Source organism: Rhinolophus ferrumequinum, chromosome 2, assembly GCF_004115265.2.
Source record: "Rhinolophus ferrumequinum isolate MPI-CBG mRhiFer1 chromosome 2, mRhiFer1_v1.p, whole genome shotgun sequence".
NCBI classification, from domain to species: Eukaryota; Metazoa; Chordata; class Mammalia; order Chiroptera; family Rhinolophidae; genus Rhinolophus; species Rhinolophus ferrumequinum.
In genome coordinates this window covers 49,527,851-49,546,506 of record NC_046285.1, presented here as the reverse complement: position 1 = coordinate 49,546,506, position 18,656 = coordinate 49,527,851, and the positions used below count along the sequence as shown (strand labels likewise).

At 43.2% G+C, this 18,656-nt stretch overlaps 1 protein-coding gene across 1 annotated transcript in view; it reads left to right on the top strand.

The window, feature by feature from the left end:
• Nucleotides 1–18,656, top strand: part of SLC12A8 (solute carrier family 12 member 8) — a 126,392-nt gene that overhangs the window by 92,946 nt on the left and 14,790 nt on the right. Inside the window, exons 10-11 of the mRNA XM_033090567.1 lie at nt 3,826–3,972; nt 9,811–10,456. Of these exons, the coding sequence (XP_032946458.1) occupies nt 3,826–3,972; nt 9,811–10,456 (793 nt within the window). The remainder of the gene's footprint in view (nt 1–3,825; nt 3,973–9,810; nt 10,457–18,656) is intronic.

Genomic DNA, 18,656 nt, shown 5'->3' with positions numbered 1-18,656 from the left:
GGCTTGCTAACTAGCAAGGTAAGAACAGATCAAGTAGGAAAAGTACTCCCAAAAGCATCTTTGTTAAAAATGGGCTATATCCCACAGAGTGAACGCGAATCGTTCTTGGCTGTGACAGTCATGGCTTCACAAGTTTGCAAGCTGTACATGGGAAGATGAGGGGAGGGGGGCCAGGCTCGTGGCTGGTGAGGGAGCCTAGCCCACCGCCGCTCAGCATACGCCACCCTGCCCCGCCGGACTGTCCTCTGCTGTCCCTCATGGAAGGGTAGCAATGCCCCTCAGGAAGGAAGCCGACTTGGTTCTTATGACAAATGGCTACTCAGTGAGAGGGAAAATGTGCCTGAAAGTTAAGATGTTGGCCAATTTGGGGAGTGAGGACGTTACTATAAAACTTAGGTCTCTGGAAATATGAAGTGAGAGAAAACTAGGGGACTATTGAGGCCTTGCCATATTAATCAAGTTTGGGGTTGTGAGGATTTCAGGATGTACTCCTCAGTAATGTCAAGGGGCCACAGGGATTAGATGGGGCAAAATGAGCACCTTACAAATGACTTGAAATTCAGTCCTTCGAGAGAAGGGAGCAGTCAGTGGATTGGGAAAGTCAAGTGGGAGCTGGGACCAAACACCAAGAACACAGGGATATAATTAATGCTTTTCTTCAGTAGTGACTGTAAAAGGAAACCAGGGTAGCTCACACCTCAGATAATATTTTGGAAAAATCGAGAACTTTTTGTGATGGCTTGAACAGCCAGGCAGCCGTATGACAGAAGGACACTCCTTTTTTGTTGTTGTTATTGTTAAAGAACACCTGCTGAAATAAAGCCTCACTTCTACCTCCACTGGCACAGTTAGCAAGTTTACATTCCCCTATGAATAGAGAAAATGATTAAATTCTTCAAGGGTGGGAAGCAAAGCTGTGTAGTCTACTATTGTGCCTATAAAATCTTAACCTGTGCCTGGCACTGTGCCAGGTATCTAACCTGTCCTCAGAAAAGGCTCCTGCATGGATGGATGGATGGATGGATGGATGGGTGACAGATAGAAAGGAACAGATGGGATTCAGGTGGGAAAGAGATAGAATGGAATTTTTATAATTCATGCAGACCTTAGGACCACCATTGCATTTATTTTTCAGAAAATTAACTGAATAGTAAGTAGTTTTATATAAAAGATTGGCAAGTGAACAGACCACTGTGAACACAATTGACAGACTGGACATAAATAAGTCACCATACCTGGACAGTACCCACTCGGACCTCAGCCCAAGCGTTCTGCAGGCCCCCCAGGGAGTGTTTGTGGGAAGGTTGGCCACAGTTGGACATCATTGCATCCTGGTGCCAGAGACTCATCGAGTTCCTGAGATCAGTCCCAGTACGAGTAGGACGTCAAACTAGGAGGGCAGTCTTATTCCCACCCTGAGAAAATAGACAGACTTTAAATGAAACAAAAAAATATTCTAAACACAAATATATATATAACCTTTTGGACAAGAAGCAGTGACATTTCCGCTAGGAGATGCCATGCCTGACTGATCGGGAGACTTCTCTGCGGGGAGGATGCAATGGATACATTGTACTGTACCCGGTCCTTCTGCACAGAGGCATCACCTGGAGTGCTTTTGGAAGCCAGGTGATTCTTGTGTGTGGCCAGAGTGGGGAACTACTGAGTCAGAGTCTCAAAAGCTTTTGACAGAATTTTGCCAGACTCGGTTAGGTGCGGTGGCGGGGGAGGGGGAATGGCAAGATGCGTGAGACCCGGATCTGCCCCTGAGGAGCTGATGGTGGACTGGCAAGATAAGCCCGGAGCGTAATTCACTGCACCATGGGGTTATGAGAAAGTGTCCCAGGGTGGAAAAGAACACAAGGCTATCAGAGCACACAAAGTGATGGGAGACATGGATGACGTTAACTTCTTCTGGTAATAAGATGGTAAGCAAGCAAAAGGTGAAGGGAGGGACAACCACAGGAAACCTGTGACGTTGAAGTAGCGGGAGATTGACAAGGGATACGATGAAGCAGTGCATTTAGGGAAAAGGCTTCCACACTGAATTAAGGACAAGGTGGGCTGTGTAGTGGACCTTAGTCATTTCCATCAAAACTCTGGTCTCCCTGACTATGTGGAGGTTATTCTACCTCTGTGTCGTCTTGAAGGGAGCCAGCCCCATTTAATAGTACAGAAGCCCAAAATGACCAGACCCCAGCTCGCCTGTCCCTTTGTGGCCCTGGTAGGACACGTGACCTGGATTAGGTCTGGGGGATGCTCCGGATGTAGTGAATGAGGCAAGTATAAAGGGGTGGTGAGAATCCATCCATAGGGCAGCAGGGTGCTGGCTGCATCCTGGTCACACTGTTTCTGTTCAAGAGTCTGGGTGGGCCTCCAGGCTTGGGTCTTGTCCTCTCTTGACTTTCAGCCTCCTGATGATTCTGGGAACCTCCAGTGTCCTACAAGTATATTCTTAAACGTTTTGAATCAAGAGTCCTCACTGATGCAGGTTCTGGTGATAATTTATGAAGTAGGAAAGAAGTCTAGCCAGGGGCTGGTCTTCTGTGTAGCTTGATCCCACTGACGTGGTGCATTGTAGACAAGCAAGGGAAAAAATGGGGTCAGGAGAGTCTTCATGGAGATTGAGTAGGTGACAAAACTGAAAACTAAATCTAACCCATCTTAATAGTTGGATGAATTCATAGTTCTAGTGACTGCCTAAAGTAAAGTAAAATGAAGATGCGTACTTCAAATAATCATGAAAACAGAGACTTCCCTGTCAGGACCGATAAGGTCCAGCTCAGGAGGGTGTAGTGACTCCCGGTGGACAGACAGCCTGTGACACAGCTGCGTGGCCAGCAGCACTCATCTTTTGCAAGTTGACACTAAGCAGAACAACTCTGCCCTCTCTTATTCTGTTGGTGCCTTGTGAGCCATGTAAGTCATGGATCTCATCCATTCATTCCTTTATTCACTCATTCAGCATTTATACTTCTGTGTTGGCACGAAGTAGACTAGGATAAACAAGACAGGAGCCCTGTGGAAATGAAGCCAGGAAACGAGACAGTGTGCTAGGTGGCCCCAACCTGACGTGGAGCCCCTGCAGGGCCCGAGGAGCAACCGCCGTTGTGAGGGAGTTGCAGGTGGCCTCATGGAGGAGAGGAGGTCTGCGCCGAGTCTTGAAGCACAACTGGGAGTTTACCAGACAGACAGTGAGTAGATTAGGATTGTGGACAGAGGGCTCCAGCAGGCCGAGAAATCATGCTGACAAAGACTCAGTGTGCAGGGCTAGGAAGCGCCTTGTATGTCAAGACAGCGGGGAGCCATTGATATTTTTGCAGTAGGGGCATTATGATCAGATTTGAGTTTAGAGAGGTCACTGGCAGAGGCTTGCAGGATGACTCGGTGCGGACAGAGCTTAGAGGCAGGAGGCGTCAGCATTGTCGTTGGCCGGTGGTTCTCAAAGTGAGTCCTCCGAGCCTCGGCATCAGCATTACCTGGAGACTTGTTGGAAACCCAAATTCCTGGGTCCCGCCCCAGGCCTACTGAGTCAGAACCTCTGAGGTGGGACCCAGAAATCTGTTTTAACGTGCCCTCTAGATGAGTCAGACGCACACTCCAGTGGAGAACCTCTGTGCAGTCTACACAAGATGTGATGGTGGGCCAACCTGAAATGGCGGCAGTGCAAACGAAGGGGGATGGGGCTGATGTGGGAAATATGTCCAAGAAGCTGAATCTAGAGGACTGGTGATTAGATGGGGTGCAGCCGGGTGGGTACCAGGGGACCAGAAAGGGACAGAAGCAGGTTCTGGCGCTGAGTAACAAAACTGCTTTCTCACATAGGTGTCCCTGGTGGGCTTCCTGTTCCTTTTGGGCTTATACATCTCGTCCCTGGCCTCCTGCATGGGAGGCCTGTATGGAGCCCCCCGGATCCTGCAGTGCATTGCCCAGGAGAAAGTGATTCCCGCACTGGCCTGTCTGGGGCAGGGGGTGAGTTATCATTTTTATTATTTATTTTTTTGAAAAATGTGCGTTTTGCAGTGAACCTGACTGTTGATCAATACCTTGCTTGAGTCTTTCTGATGAGAGCCACTGGTCAAGTTCTCCAGGGTAGGGAGAAACAGAAATGCGCAGGTCATGTCTCTCAGTCCTGTCCTCTGGCTGCCTTAGGCTGGGGCCAGTTGGACAAAGCATCGGTCAATGTCACAGCCCCCAGGGCCCCATAACACTGCGTTAGCTAACTGTCACAGTAGCATCTTGAACCCTGCGTAGCAGGGAAAGGGAGTGCCATGTCCTTTAATAACAATAAATTCAGGATCCTCCAAGTTGAACTTAGAAGAAAGACTCTCGTGGTGAGGAGGGTGCTGCTCCCTGTGGCCCTAACTCTCCCCCAAGTTCACCTTCCCTTTGGGTTGCTTTGTGATGATTTCCCACACCTTTTTCCTCTGGGCTCCCTGTTAGACATCATGGCCCAAACCCTAACTGATACAGTAGAGCCCGTCTGAGCCATGGGACACTCAAAGGAGACAGTCCTAAAACGGAGGGGAGGACAGGTGAGAAATAAAGAGAGAGAACCCAGCTTCCCAAGCATGTGGTTTGCAAGTTCATTTCTATCTTGGAGCACCAGGGAGACCCTCTCCGAACCCCTCCCTATCCCCAGCGCCCCCCCTCGGTGAGGCCACATAGTTGCAATTCATCCTTCATTCCTCCCTTTACCTCCCTCCACTTCTTATCCTTCAGTCAGTGTAGGCTCAGTAGGAGCAACGACTACCATCTCGGTACGTTCCAGGTGGTATATGCCTTTTACTTAATTTCAATTTCGATTCTTTTTATGAGGTAATATATGCACAAGGTTTCATATTACTAAAAGTAACATGAAAGGTATTGCGCTGAGAATGTTTTCTCCTAGCACGAGTCTTTTTTTATCTCCCCCCCCCCACACCCATGCTGGAGCCATAACTGTTTGTATAAGTTTTTATGAATCCTTCTCTCTTCTAGTTTTATCCAAAGATAGTGAGTGTTCTACATACATTGTTCAACACATTGCTTTTCTTCATTTAATATAGCTTAGAAATCTGTGTTTCATATGGATGTAGAGACAACTTTCTCATTCTTTTTTTTTTTACTGGAGAATATTGGGGGACAGTGTGTTTCTCCAGGGCCCATCAGCTCCAAGTCGTTGTCCTTCAGTCTAGTTGTGGAGGGCGCAGCTCAGCTCCAAGTCCAGTCGCCATTTTCAATCTTAGTTGCAGGGGGAGCAGCCCACCATCCCATGTGGGAATTGAACCGGCAACCTTGTTGCTGAGAGCTCCTGCTCTAACCAACTGAGCCATCCAGCCGCCCCAACTTTCTTATTCTTTTTCCAACATGTGGATATACGTAGTTTATTTAATCAGTTCCCTATGGATTGACACTTGTGTTGCTTCCAGTAAACAGAGCTACAAAGAATAATTGTGTATGTGTGTGCGCGCGCGTGTGCACATGCATATGTGTGCGTGTAATTTTGTATATGTGTAGATATATCTATAGGGTAAATTTTCATGAGTGGGTTTGCTGGGTCAAAGAGTCAATGCTTTTGTAATATTAATAGATATTGCCAAAACATCTTCCATGGGATTCATATCATTTTGTACTTCTACCAGCAATGTATGAGAGTTCCTCTTTCCCCACAGCCAGCACCACTCTTAGACTCAGGCCAAAAGACCCAGCTTTATCAGACTCTGCTCTAGTCCTTGGAGTGAGAAGTTCACAAGACCGAGGGGACATGCCCACTGAGATCCTATGCCCCTCTTCTAGACCATGGTCCAGGCATGCTGTACCTTAGAATTCTCTGCCCAGATGTCCCCTAACCCATATCCAGGGCTGCAAGGGCCTCTTCCCTGGGCCTGTCCTCGCTAGGGCCAAGGTATGGGCCCAGAGTCCACATGTGGGTGTGAGGTCCCTTCCTGTGTGGTCTGGGAAGAGAAAGGGGGTGAGCTGGGAGCTGGAGGCTGTGCATGGCCATCCTCCAGTGAGGAACTCTGAGGAGTGTGAGAATTCTAAACCAGCCTTCCCCATTGTTCTGAAGGTGTGTTTGCCAAGACGGGGAAAGAACATATTTGATCTAATGGTTTGTTAGCTTGGTTTATAATGGTAAATATTTAGACATAGGGTATATGGATCAACATTTGTACTCTGGCGCCAGGTACCACAGTGGTGACAGTGAGCCGGTCCATAGCTCATTGTCAAATGTGAATTTTTGACAACTGTGTACTGAGAAATGGCACCTTAGGGTATTTGTCATTTGTATTACTCTTATTATGAATGAAGTTGAACATCTTTTCCTCTCAGAATCATTTCTATGTTTTTCTGTGGTGGTTGGTCTTTTTCTTCTCAATTTCCAGCAGCTCCTTCTTTGTTAGGGAGATTAATTCTTTGTGATATGTATTACAGATATTTTCTCTAGTTTGTCATGCCTTTTAACTTTGAAACCCAAATCTTCTTTACATATGATTAAATTTTACTAGCACTTTTTTTAATGGGGAAGAAGAAACTTAAAAAAAAAATGGATATATGTTCAACATACAGAAAAGGGCATAAAACCAACATGAACAGTTAAAAAACTCTGAAGTGACATCCTTGTAACTTCCACCCAAGAACACTGCCAGCCGCCAGATGCCACCATCCACACACCCTCTCTGGCCAGAACCCCACCCCTCGCACTGTGGAAGCTACTGTCCTGACTGCTGTGATAATATTCCTTACTTTCTTTATGGTTTCACTCAGGAGTTGGCAAACTTTTTTTGAAAAGGGCCAAATAGTAAATATTTCAGGCTTTGCAGCCCCTATGATCTCAGTCACAATGACTCAACTCTGCCATTGTAACTCAAAAGTAGCCATAGACAATACCTAACACGATCAGTGTGGCTGTGTTCCAATAAAACTTTATTGACACTGAAATTTGAATTTCATGCAATTTTCATGTGTCACAAGACATTACTCTTCTTTTGATTTTTCCCCTCAACTGTTTAAAAATGTAAAACCGTTTTTAGCTCTTGGGCATATATAAACAGATGGTGGCTAGATTTGGCTCAGGGGTCGTAGTTCGCTCCAGCTTCTTGTTTACTCCATATGCATCTCTAAACAAAATAATTTAATTGTGCCTGTTTTTAACTTTATATAAATGTGGCATGCTTCTTTCACTGAATCTTATGTTTGTGAGATTCATCCATGTTTTTGCTTGCAGCAGCAGTTTGTTTATTATCATCCCTGTATAGCATTTCCTCATTTGCTATGGTTTATCCATTTTGCTGTTGATGGACCCTGGAGTCATTCCAGTTTGGAACTGTTACAGACAGTGCAATGAACGCTCTCGTACCAGTAGACTGGTGCACATGTAGAGTTCTTCCAGACTATGTGCTCATTAGTGCAATTGCTAAATTGTAAGGCATGTAGATCTCCACTTACTAGATAGCACCCAAATCTTTTCCCAAAGCGATTGTACTAACTGACACTCCTATCAGCAGTGGATAAATGCTCCCATTTCTCTGTGCTCTCACCAGTACTTAATATCATCAGACTTAATTTTTTTGCCAGTCTGGTGGGTGTTGAATGGTATCTCTCTATGGTTTTAATTTGCATTTCCCTAATTACTTAATGAGGTTGGGCATCTTTAATATGTTTAATAGGCATTCTTTTGCTCATTTGTTTTAGTGGGTTGTCTTCTAATTATTTTGTAGTGAGTTTTTGTATTACCCTTTCTCAGGTATGTATGTCAGGTATATCTTTTTCCATTCTGTGACTTGTCTTTTTGTTTCTTTATGGTTCTTTTGATGAACAGAAGCTCATGTTTGACTATTTTGTCACTTTAAGACGCACTTTTACCAGAGTCCTGGCCTAGACCACTAGCATTTCCTTCAGCGTAATTAAGACCCTCCTTTTAAGTTCTTGTTAGTTTTGGAGGATTTACTTTACTCTTTTTTTTTTTTTTTACTTTTAATAGCTTTATTATTAGAGTATGCTAAACTGCTGTACCAAAAACATAATTATGTACCAAAAATATAATTCTCAAAAATAATAAAAGCCTAGTACTCTTTTATTTTATTATTTTATTTTAGAATTTGACTCTAAAGTTCTAGGGAAGGTATTTCAGGGCAGTAGGGGCTCTGATCCTCAGAGACTCAGACTGATGATTATGTTGCCATCTTTGTCCTGTGACTGCGAAGGTTTTGTTCTCTATTCCAGCCCTCAGTAAGGGGGAACGCACCTGGAAGAACATGTGGGAGGTTTGCAGGTCAGATCTGGAAGTGGCTCATACGCCTCCCCCTTACATTCCAGAATGCTGTCAGTGAAGGAGGTGGGAGCAGTGGTTAGATCCTGTGTATTTCCTGAGGGTAAATTCTTATAACAGTTGCTGATGGAGAATGAGAAAATAAGAAGAGGCATCAGGAATTTTGCTTGACTGAGTAACTGGAAGGATGGAATTGCCATTTTCTGAGATGGAGAAGACTGCAGGAGTAAAATTGAGGTGTGGGAGATTGGGGGATGAGCACTTTGATTTGGGGCATATTAGGTTTGAGATCCTATAGGACATCAGCTGGAAATGTTGAGTAGACAGCTGAATATTTAAGTCTGGATTTCAGGGGAAAGCATAAAGCGTGTACGTAACGCCATGAGCCTACTTGATATCACCCAGGAAGGGAGTATAGATAGAGAAAAGAAGGAATCTGAGGATGGCTGGGCTGCTTTAGATGTAGATTTCAGAGGTGGAGGGGCAGGCGCAGAGACCGAAGGAGCAGTCAGTGAGGAGGAAGATGAATCAAGAGAAGCTAGGTGAAGGGCAGCCGCATGGCTCAGTTGGTTAGAGCGCGAGCTCTCGAGGGCAAGGTTCCCAGTTCAATTCCCATATGGGATGGTGGGCTGCGCCCCCTGCAACTAAGATTGAAAACGGCGACTGGACTTGGAGCTGAGCTGCGCCCTCCACAACTAGACTGAAGGACAATGACTTGGAGTTGATGGGCCCTGGAGAAACACACCGTTCCCCAATATTCCCCGATTAAAAAAGAAAATCAGGCAATTCTGAAAAATAAATAAATAAAAGAGAGAAGCTAGGTGAAGAAAGTCTTTGAAAGACCAGGGAGCAATCATGTGGGTCAAATGTAGTTCTTAGGTTAAGGAAGATGAGAACTGAAAAGTGACTATTGATTTTGGCCCAAGAACTAGGTCAGTGACGAATAAATAGCTTCTGTGGAGTAACAGATTACGTGGGGTTAGCACATACCTTCCACTGCTATCCTCCTGTAGGTCACCATAGCCACCTCCTTAATAACAGACGTGTGTAAACATGTGTGTGTGAGCATGTGCATGTGTATATGTTTAGTGTCAGGGTTCCCCAACTTCAGCCACCAATGATTCTGCTGTTTGTCAGGGTCTGCCACTCCCCTTAAGGTCATTTTTTCCACTATGGCCTGGGAAGAATCAACTTTTCACCTCTCTGATTTCCAAAGCTGGTGTTAAAACCCAGTGAAAGACAAAAGGAGAAATACGTGGGAAGTCCAAGTTCTAGTGTAATGCCCCCCATTAATAGTTACTAATACAACTAACACCCATGGTGTGTTCTGAGCCTACTGTGTGTCGGTGCCATTTCAAGCATTTTACATGTATTAGTTCTGACCCCACAATAATTCTGTGAGTTGGATAGTACTATCCCAGGTTTGTAGACTAACAATTGCTAACACACAAAGAGTGACATGGGAGAAGTGGCTGAGCCATTGTGAGTTGTGTTTCTATCGTATAATGTGATTTTCTTGTGAAATGTCATAGCCCTACATGTTGTTTTTGTTTCTGCAGAAAGGGCCAAATAAAACTCCCGTAGCTGCCATCTGCCTGACCAGCCTGGTGACCATGGCCTTTGTCCTTGTGGGTCAGGTGAACGTTCTGGCCCCCATTGTCACCATCAACTTCATGCTGACGTACATCATGGTGGATTACTCTTACTTCTCCCTGTCCATGGGTCCCTGCAGCCATCCCCAGGTGCCTGAGGCAGAGCACAGGGAGGACACGGGAGCTCTCTACTGCTCTGAACACCTGCTCTTGGAGAAGGCTCCCAGCTATGGCTCTGAGGGCACTGCTCAAAGCCTCTCTGAGGGCACTCTGCTAGAATTCACCAAAGACATGGATCAGCTCCTCCAGCTAACCAGGAATCTTGAGAGCAGCCAGCCCAGGCGAGGAGAGAGTGACACGATCCCTGAGAGTCAGAAGGGGAAATGCAAGAAGGCCACCAAGCAAACCCTACAAGATAGCTTCCTCTTGGACCTTAAGTCCCCTGCTTCCTTCCCTATGGAAGGCCCTGACAGATTGCCCACTGCCTCCTGGGACGGGCAGGAGTCCTGCTGGAACACGCAGTGTGCCAGGAGTGAAGGGGCTTGGCTTGGGGGAGCACATGGAGATCAAATTGTCCCTGAGCTGAGGAACCGGCCTAGGCCAAGTGGAGAAGGTGAGTGCTTCGAAATCACACTGGGGACTCCTGACTTGGGATGAATACTGGTGGCTTTACCTGCCCAGTTATCCCAACCCACTTTCAAGTCCGTAGCTAATTCACTGTATAGCTGGGTTTTAAATCCTTGTTAATTTTATTTGAAATTTATTTTAAAAGTTATATGGAGACACCAGCTGAATTTCTACTCCATTGTAGATAGTTGATTTTAAACAGAAATTTCTGTCTACACTTGCACGTGGGAGCCAAGGCCAATAATTGAATATTAATTTCATTTTACTCAAAAATCAACAGAGGTATAATACCAACATGAATGAAACCAATGTCTTTTTTTTCAAGAGAAGGGGAAATGTGTTGTGACCAACTGCCCGGCAAGGACTCGGTATGTTTTGTCTATGGAAGATGAATCTCCCAAACCAGGCACAAGGGGACGGAGAGAAGGAAGCTGAAGGAGCACAGCTTTTCTTTGCTTTCTCCAATCTATAAACACAGAGACACGGAGAGAGACTCTCCAAGACAGGCTTCCGGGGCATGAGAAATTCTGAGAGAGAGGAACTCATAATTTTTGAGAGTCTTCCATATTTTAGGTACTTTACATATGTTATTTCATGTCATATAATAAATACTACCTTTATCCATTTTCCAAATGATAACCCTGAGGCCCACGGAGGTCACAGAGTAGTCTCAGAGCTGCTCCTTTGCACAGCTGGAGTCATATGCAGGTCTGCCTGTATGTGACGCCCAGTCCTTTCCTCTGTATTACGCTGCCCCTGAAGCCTGTACAGACGAGTGGGCAAAGAGGAGGAGACAGAGGGACACGGAAGAAGAGCTCTAAAAATAAATGCTTTGCATTCTCCCATATACCTGCTTTTCCTCCTTTACCTTCAAATTGGTGGGAAGTGTTTAATGGTAGGAGCATTATTAAAATTTTAAAAATAACTTTATTTTTATCAGAGTAATAAGTGTACAGTTTAATAAGCCCAGTGGAATTAAAAGTCACAATCCAAAATAGTAGTTTCCACTCTTTTCTACTATCCCTTTATCTTTCTCCACCCCCTAACCCTACCCCCAGACAACCCCACTTTCAACCAAAATGTTGCTTTTTCTATTAACCTTAATGCTACTAAATAATATATTTGCATTGCTCCTTCTTAATATGTCAGTTTCAGATACCAACTTTTGACTTCCTATTTTAGTAAATGAAGAAAGATTTAACTCATTTATGCCACTCTGACTTCTCATTCAATGTCCCTAGTACTTATATCACAGTTTTTGATTAACTTAATAGCTGGTATTCATATTATCATGATTAACTCTGAGCCCTGTATTATACTATGATTACATTTCCTTTTTTTTGGTCCAATTTTTCTGTTTCCTGGAGTTAATAATTGCCTTGGTTTTTTATTTGTTTGGTTTTTGGTTTTTTTTCTCTCTAAATGCTCTGGCAGCTATGTCAAATGCCTCTCAATGTTATTTTTCAGATGCTCAAGGTCTTCAGAAATCTATCATATCCGTTTCTTTTTATTTCTCCCCCACCACTCCCTGCCAGTCCCATGGCTCCTATCCTGCTGCTCTCTAGGCCTGCTACAAGGCTGTTGTCTCGGGATTCTTATCTAGATTGCACTTTTGTGTTGGATCAGGGAACAAGAGATTTCTTGAATACAATATTATAGTAGACTTTTGCTGGTTGTTTTTTTTTTTTCTTTTGCCTACCCAGAATTGAGTGACCTCCCTATATTTGGAGAATTTCCAATGTTATAAGTCTTGGTGGGAGGCAAAGCAAGACTCTCACACTCAAAACAAAATGTCAAATATCAGTTTTCCAGCTTCTGCAGCAGCCAGAGTTCAGACACAAGACCAAGTCTCTATTAATCAAGTAAGCTCTCCTAATACTTGGAACTGGGAACTGAAAACCCAAAGAAATACAGACTTTGCAGAACTCTCTGGAAGCATGATGGTAGCTGCAGGATGACTAAATTCCTGGTTCAAGTGTCCAGGGCTTTCAGGGTCAATGAAAAAGGGCTGCAGTGTCTAGACCTTGGTGCCCTCAGCAGTGATGTCCCCACGAGACTGCTTTGAGATAATTTTGAGTGTTGTCCCTGGCTGCGTAGCCTTGAACTTGATTCTCCAGCCTTTCCAGCTATTCTCAGAGGGGAAGCTGGGACATGTCTTTTTAGCAGGTCACATTGCTGCTTCACAGTAAATTGTAGCTTTTTTTCCTAAGGCAGAAGGGGAGATTGGGTAGCAATAAGCAGTTTATGCCACAATTATCCTGTTTTTAATTTCCAAGAGCTCTTGGTTGTATCCTAATTTGTCCTTGTCCTTTTTTTTTTTTTTTTTCAATTTGAACATCACCTCATTCTTCTTTTATTGGTACAGTGATTTATCTTTCTGTTAATATTACTTATTCTCCTTTGAAAGTCTTTTTCTACTCCTTTTACTGTACTGTTTTGTGTTCTCTAGATTCTTTTCTCTTTGGCTTGGCCTCTCTCTCTCTCTCTCTCTCTCTGATTGGAGGCTTTATTAAAATGTCTGTTGATCTTTTGATTTCTTTCCACAGTTAGAAGTGAAGTACTAAAAAGCTATTTGGAAGACCTGCATACTGAACAGGGTTTGTTACTAGGGCATCTCACTGTAGAATGAGTAGGGAGTAAGCTAGCATCTTCTCGGAGGACTCCCAAATCTGACTATCTAGAGGGTTTCAGTTCCTCCACAAAAGAGTCCTTTAATCTCTTGCCTGGGAGTCACCCATAGGGCTGCTTGCATTCAGGGAGCAAGGTGAGGTAATGGAGTTGGGGGCGTCCCACTATTGAAGACATAGACTTTCACTTAATGCCCCAGTTTCTAGCTCCGTTTCCCCACTCTTTGCTGTTCCTGGTGTCCCAAGTCTGGCACTCTCTGTTTTGATTTCTTTAGAGGAAGCCCCACTTGGGGAAGGGATCGGACAAAGAAGGATTATTACCTCGCTGCCTGGGCAGAGGAAAGGACCTCGGTGTCTAACCGTTTCATATACAGTTTTGCAACCAACCCCCGGCACGTTAGCACTTCCCGGGGACATGGCGCTTCCTGGTCTTGGACGTTGCTGGAGTCTATGGGGTACACTGGACTGCTCCTCGCCAGCACCCTCTCTACAAGCCCTACAGTTGACTCTCCTCTGCTCTGCTCAGTCTGCTATCACTCCTCTGTCACTTTCCAACTTCCGAGACTTGTTTTTTTAATTTTTTAAAAAACTTTTATTTATTACTAAGTGTGTTTTTCCAGGACCCATCAGCTCCAAGTCAAGTAGTTGTTTCAGTCTAGTTGTGGAGAATGCAGTTCACACTGGCCCATGTGGGGATCGAACCAGCAACCCTGGTGTCATGAGCATCGTGCTCTAACCAACTGAGCTAACAGGTTGCCCTTCAGGGCTTGTTTTTATCTTTCCTCTCTCATTCTCCTTGTGTTTGTGGGTTTATGCCTATTTAATTCTTTTTCTGTTTTCTCAGTGGGTTTTCAGGAGAGATGTATGCTCAGTTTGCCATGTTTAATCAATGAAGTGGTCGCTACCCCGTTGCCCAGTCAAATGCCATAGCTATTGACCACTCCCTCTCCTCCATCCTTGCTGCCTTTACCATGGGGTAGACCTTCATCATCTAGCACCCAGACTCTTGTTAAGTCTCCAAACTAGTCTCCTGCCTCCTGATTTTCCTTTTTCTCCTTCTCATTGTCCACTGAATGATCTTTCCACAATAAAACTCTCATTATGTCTCTCTTACTTAGAAACCTTCACTGGAATCTAATGATATCTGTCTAAAGTTCAAGACCCTTGGTGTGGTCTGCAAGGTTCTTTACAATCCTGCCCTGAGCTACCTTCCAGGCTGCTTTTCTCATGACAACCCATGCACTGTATGTTCGGCTACATCCAGACGGGTGCCCTAAGCACCTCATGTTCTTTCTTCCTTCCTGCCTTTGCATATGCGCTTCTCAAATTGCTTCACCTCCCCCTGCTCCATCTGGAAAATTCTGACTTACGGTTTAAAATCCCATTTCTGACCCATTGTTTTACCCTCTCTGAGAAGAATTCCCTGATTTCCTTGCTGTGCAAGCATAACATTTGATTCATACACATTGACCAATCAATAATTATCACATTGTTTTATACATTCGGAATGCATATGTTTATACATTGGTCTTCAGGCTTATGTGTCTGTCTGTCTTAAGGAAAAGAAATATTAGTTTCATTCCTGTGCCCCCAGACTTGAGCTTCCTTTAGTCACAAACCATGTCTTTCCTCCTTGAATTCATCACAGTATTCCCACACAGCACATGACACACAACAAAACCCAGTAAAGGCTAAATTGATGAACACTTGAACAAATACTGGCTAAAAAAGGGAAACATTGATTGGGAAAGTAGAATAGAAAGTGTTCAACTATTATAAGAACCTAATCTCTGATAAACCAGATGTCATAAAATAATAAGAATCAAATCACTATTGAATAAATATTGTTGCGAGCAAATGGAGCCAAAAAATTAACTTCGGGCTATATTTTATACCTTAGATAGCCATGAATTCTTTATTTATAACAGCTGTGCAGGAGAGATATTTCTGACTATTGAAGACATCAGAGATAAAAAGAAATCTGATTAAATAGAAATAAAAAACATTTGCATACCAGTGTCACAGAAGGAAACAATTATTCTGACAAACATAACTGATAAAAGCATACCTTCCAAAGCATATTATTTTCAAAAACAGGAAGGTCAAAATCCAGATTCTACTAAAGAGAGGTCAGAAAAGATGAACATTCCGTTTATATTTGAAAAATCAATGCCCAGACTCATTCACTGTCCCTTCAATAAACTATTATTAGGTGTTAAATATTGTTAGTAGCTAAAAATAGCCAGCATTTATTGAGCATGTCCCATGTTCCTGGCACTGAGAAAAGCACTTAACGCAGAGAGGCTTAAAGAAATTAAACACTTGCTCAGATTATAAAACAGTCAGAATTTGAACTCAGGTCTGTCTCATTTTTGAACCTGTGTTCTTAACCACCAAAGTGTATGCTGCTTGCTGTCAGTATGTCTTATGAACTAGGCCGTGATATTGATTAAATGAACACAAATTAAACCACCTTTAAGATATCATGACATATCTGTCAAAATTTTAGATAAAAAAATAGTAGGTCTTTGGTAATCAGGGATATGTACACATTGCTAGAAGTAACGTCAAGGGATTCATTCCTAATGGATCTGTCGATTAAAGATTTTCATCAAATTTTGAAGGTTTTTAGCTATTATTTTTCAAATATTTTTTTCCTGCCCATTCCTTTCTTTTCTAACATTATATATTAGTTAACACACTTGATATTGTCCCCAAGGTTTGTGAGGCTCCGTTTCTTTGTCTTCCACCTATTCCTCTCTGTTCTTCATTTTGGATAATTTTTATTGATCTATCTGAAAGTTCACTGATTCTTTCTTCTGCTATCTCAAATCTGCTGTTGAACCCATCTAATAATTTTTTTCATTTCTGTTACTGTGCTTTTTAACTGTAGAATTTTCATCTGGTTCTTTTTTATAGTTTATATGTCTCTCTTGATAGTCCCTATTTTGAAAGTCATTGTCATATTGTGCTTAAATCACTGACATTGTGTTTTTAATTATTTGAACATATTTCTTATACTAGCTTCTTGAAGTCTTTGCTAAACCCAACCTGTGGGCCGACTCAGAGTCAGTTTCTTTTGATTGCTTTTTCCCCCTGAGCATGGGTCACAGTTTCCTATTTCTTTGCATGTCTTGTAATCTTGTAATTTTTGGTTGAAAACTAGACAATTTAGATAACATATTGTGGCAACTCCTGATTTTTATGTATGTCTCTGGGTTTCTGTTGGTTTGTTTTAGCAAATTGCCTGTATTAGAACTGTGGTATTGGTTTCCCCTGTGATGTATGGCTGCTGATGTCTTTACTCAGTTTTTTATTCTTATTTTTAATTTTTAGACCGGTTTCCTAGGGGGGGTTGGCCCTGTGTTTGCGTGGCCTATAAGGCTTCCACCCTTACCCAGTGTGTGGGGGTTGGGAAAAACAGTCAAAGTTGGAGCCAGCTCTCCAGTCTCCTCTGGCTTTTACTTTTTGCCAGTCTCTCTTAGGTGTCCTCAGGTAGGGGCATCGTTTTCCAGTTAGCCATTGAACTGTGGGGAACTATAGTTCTCCCATGGTTCTCTCATTTTTAGAATCTCCCCATTAAATTTCTGACTGGTCCACTGCACCCCCTAGGTGTGTCTGCAACCTCAGGCTAGCAAAGCTGATGATTTTCCCCATTGAATTTTCTACTGTGCTTATCACATTTAACTTATAAAGACACAACCCACAAGTTTGCCCCCTCTGGCAGCAAAACTTCTGGTTTCTGACCAACTCCATGCTGGTAAGAACTAAGGGGGATGGGAGCAGCCTACGCAAGGAGGCCACAGACGCTCACTGTTCTTACCCTCAGCTCCAACAGTTATTGAAAATAAATACTTCTTCTTTTTTTTTTTTAATTGGGGAAGGGGAACAGGACTTTATTGGGGAATAGTGTGTACTTCCAGGACTTTATTCCAAGTCAAGTTGTTGTCCTTTCAATCTTAGTTGTGGAGGGTGCCGTTCAGCTTCAAGTTGTTGTCCTTTCAGTCTTAGTTGTGGAGAGCGCAGCTCAGCTCCAGGTCCAGTTGCCGTTGCTAGTTGCAGGGGGCACAGCCCACCATCCCTTGCCATGGTCGAAACCGGCAACCTTGTGATTAAGAGGACGCGCTCCAACCAACTGAGCCACCCGGGAGGCAGCTCAGCCCAAAGTGCCGTGTTCAATCTTAGTTGCAGGGGGCGGAGCCCACCATCCCTTGCGGGACTCCAGGAATTGAACTGGCAACCTTGTGGTTGAGAGCCCACTGGCCCATGTGGGAATCGAACTGGCAGCCTTCGGAGTTAGGAGCATGGAGCTCTAACCGCCTGAGCCACTGGGCCGGCCCCGAAAATAAACACTTCTTAATTTGTTGTTTCCATTGGTAAATTTCTGGAGCCCTGAGTGATTGTTTTTGATTATTTTATCTTGTTGTCCACTTATTTCTTGTGGAAAGGATTCACTGACCTTTTCACATGCCATAGCTGAAAGTCCCTCTGGTTCCTCGTTTCTGGAGAATGATCTTTCAAGATGTAACAAGAAATATAAAACTGTTAAACTGCCATGACTTAGTAAATCTATTTGGGGAAATTGTATAATCAAGTTAGAAATAACTTAAATGTACGGCGTTTGGAAAATGATTGAAACAATTGCATTATCAGCATGATAAAAGACCACATGGACTTGAAACATGATCTGTTGTGTACTCTATCAATGCACAGTTTTGGTTTGTACATACTAACTAAAAGTATGTGTTTGTTTATTCTGATGAAGGTATGGAATACATTTGCAGAAATGGTTTAGTATTTATTTTAAGTAATTTCTGTAAAATTAGTTAAATTCATGATTTTAAAAATTGACATAATTGTTTTCACCCTTCCTGCTTAAAGTGTTTATATATCTGCATGGGTTTTGTGAATATAGAATCTGTTAGACATACCACTACATTTTAAAGGACAATTTAATATTATGTATTATGTTTATTATATTTGATATTTTTAACATGCCTGATGCATGGTTTTGCTTACTCATTTGTTTGTTTTGCAATTAAGACTTGAAAAGAAAAATTTCCTTCCTGGTCATTACTCTAAAATTTCTAATATGAGTAGCTATTTCCTTCCCCAATAGTCTACAAGGCTTGTTTCTTCCAGAAAAATCCTTGACAGGAGAAAAAAATTCCTTTAGTCATTTGGAAGGGTTTTGAGACCATGTTGTCCTACTTAATCAAAGTCATTGAGCATCCTTGCATGAATTCTCCCTCACATTGCTGATATGTAAAACTGCATCATTGTGCTCGCCTGGAGTACACATCCCTTCCTAACTGCTTTCTCCTGTGTTCCTCAGAAACCACATTCATACACACCCACCCACCCACACACACACACACACACACACACTCACACACACTCACACACACACACAATTCTCTTAGGTACAGTGTAATTGAAGTGTGTATGATCGAGATCAAGTGTGAAAGGGTGAGCTTAATATTTGACAGAGCTCAGAAAGGCAAAAATCTAAGTCCTCAACCAATAGTATTCCTTCTTAACAAAGGGCAACTGTATTTC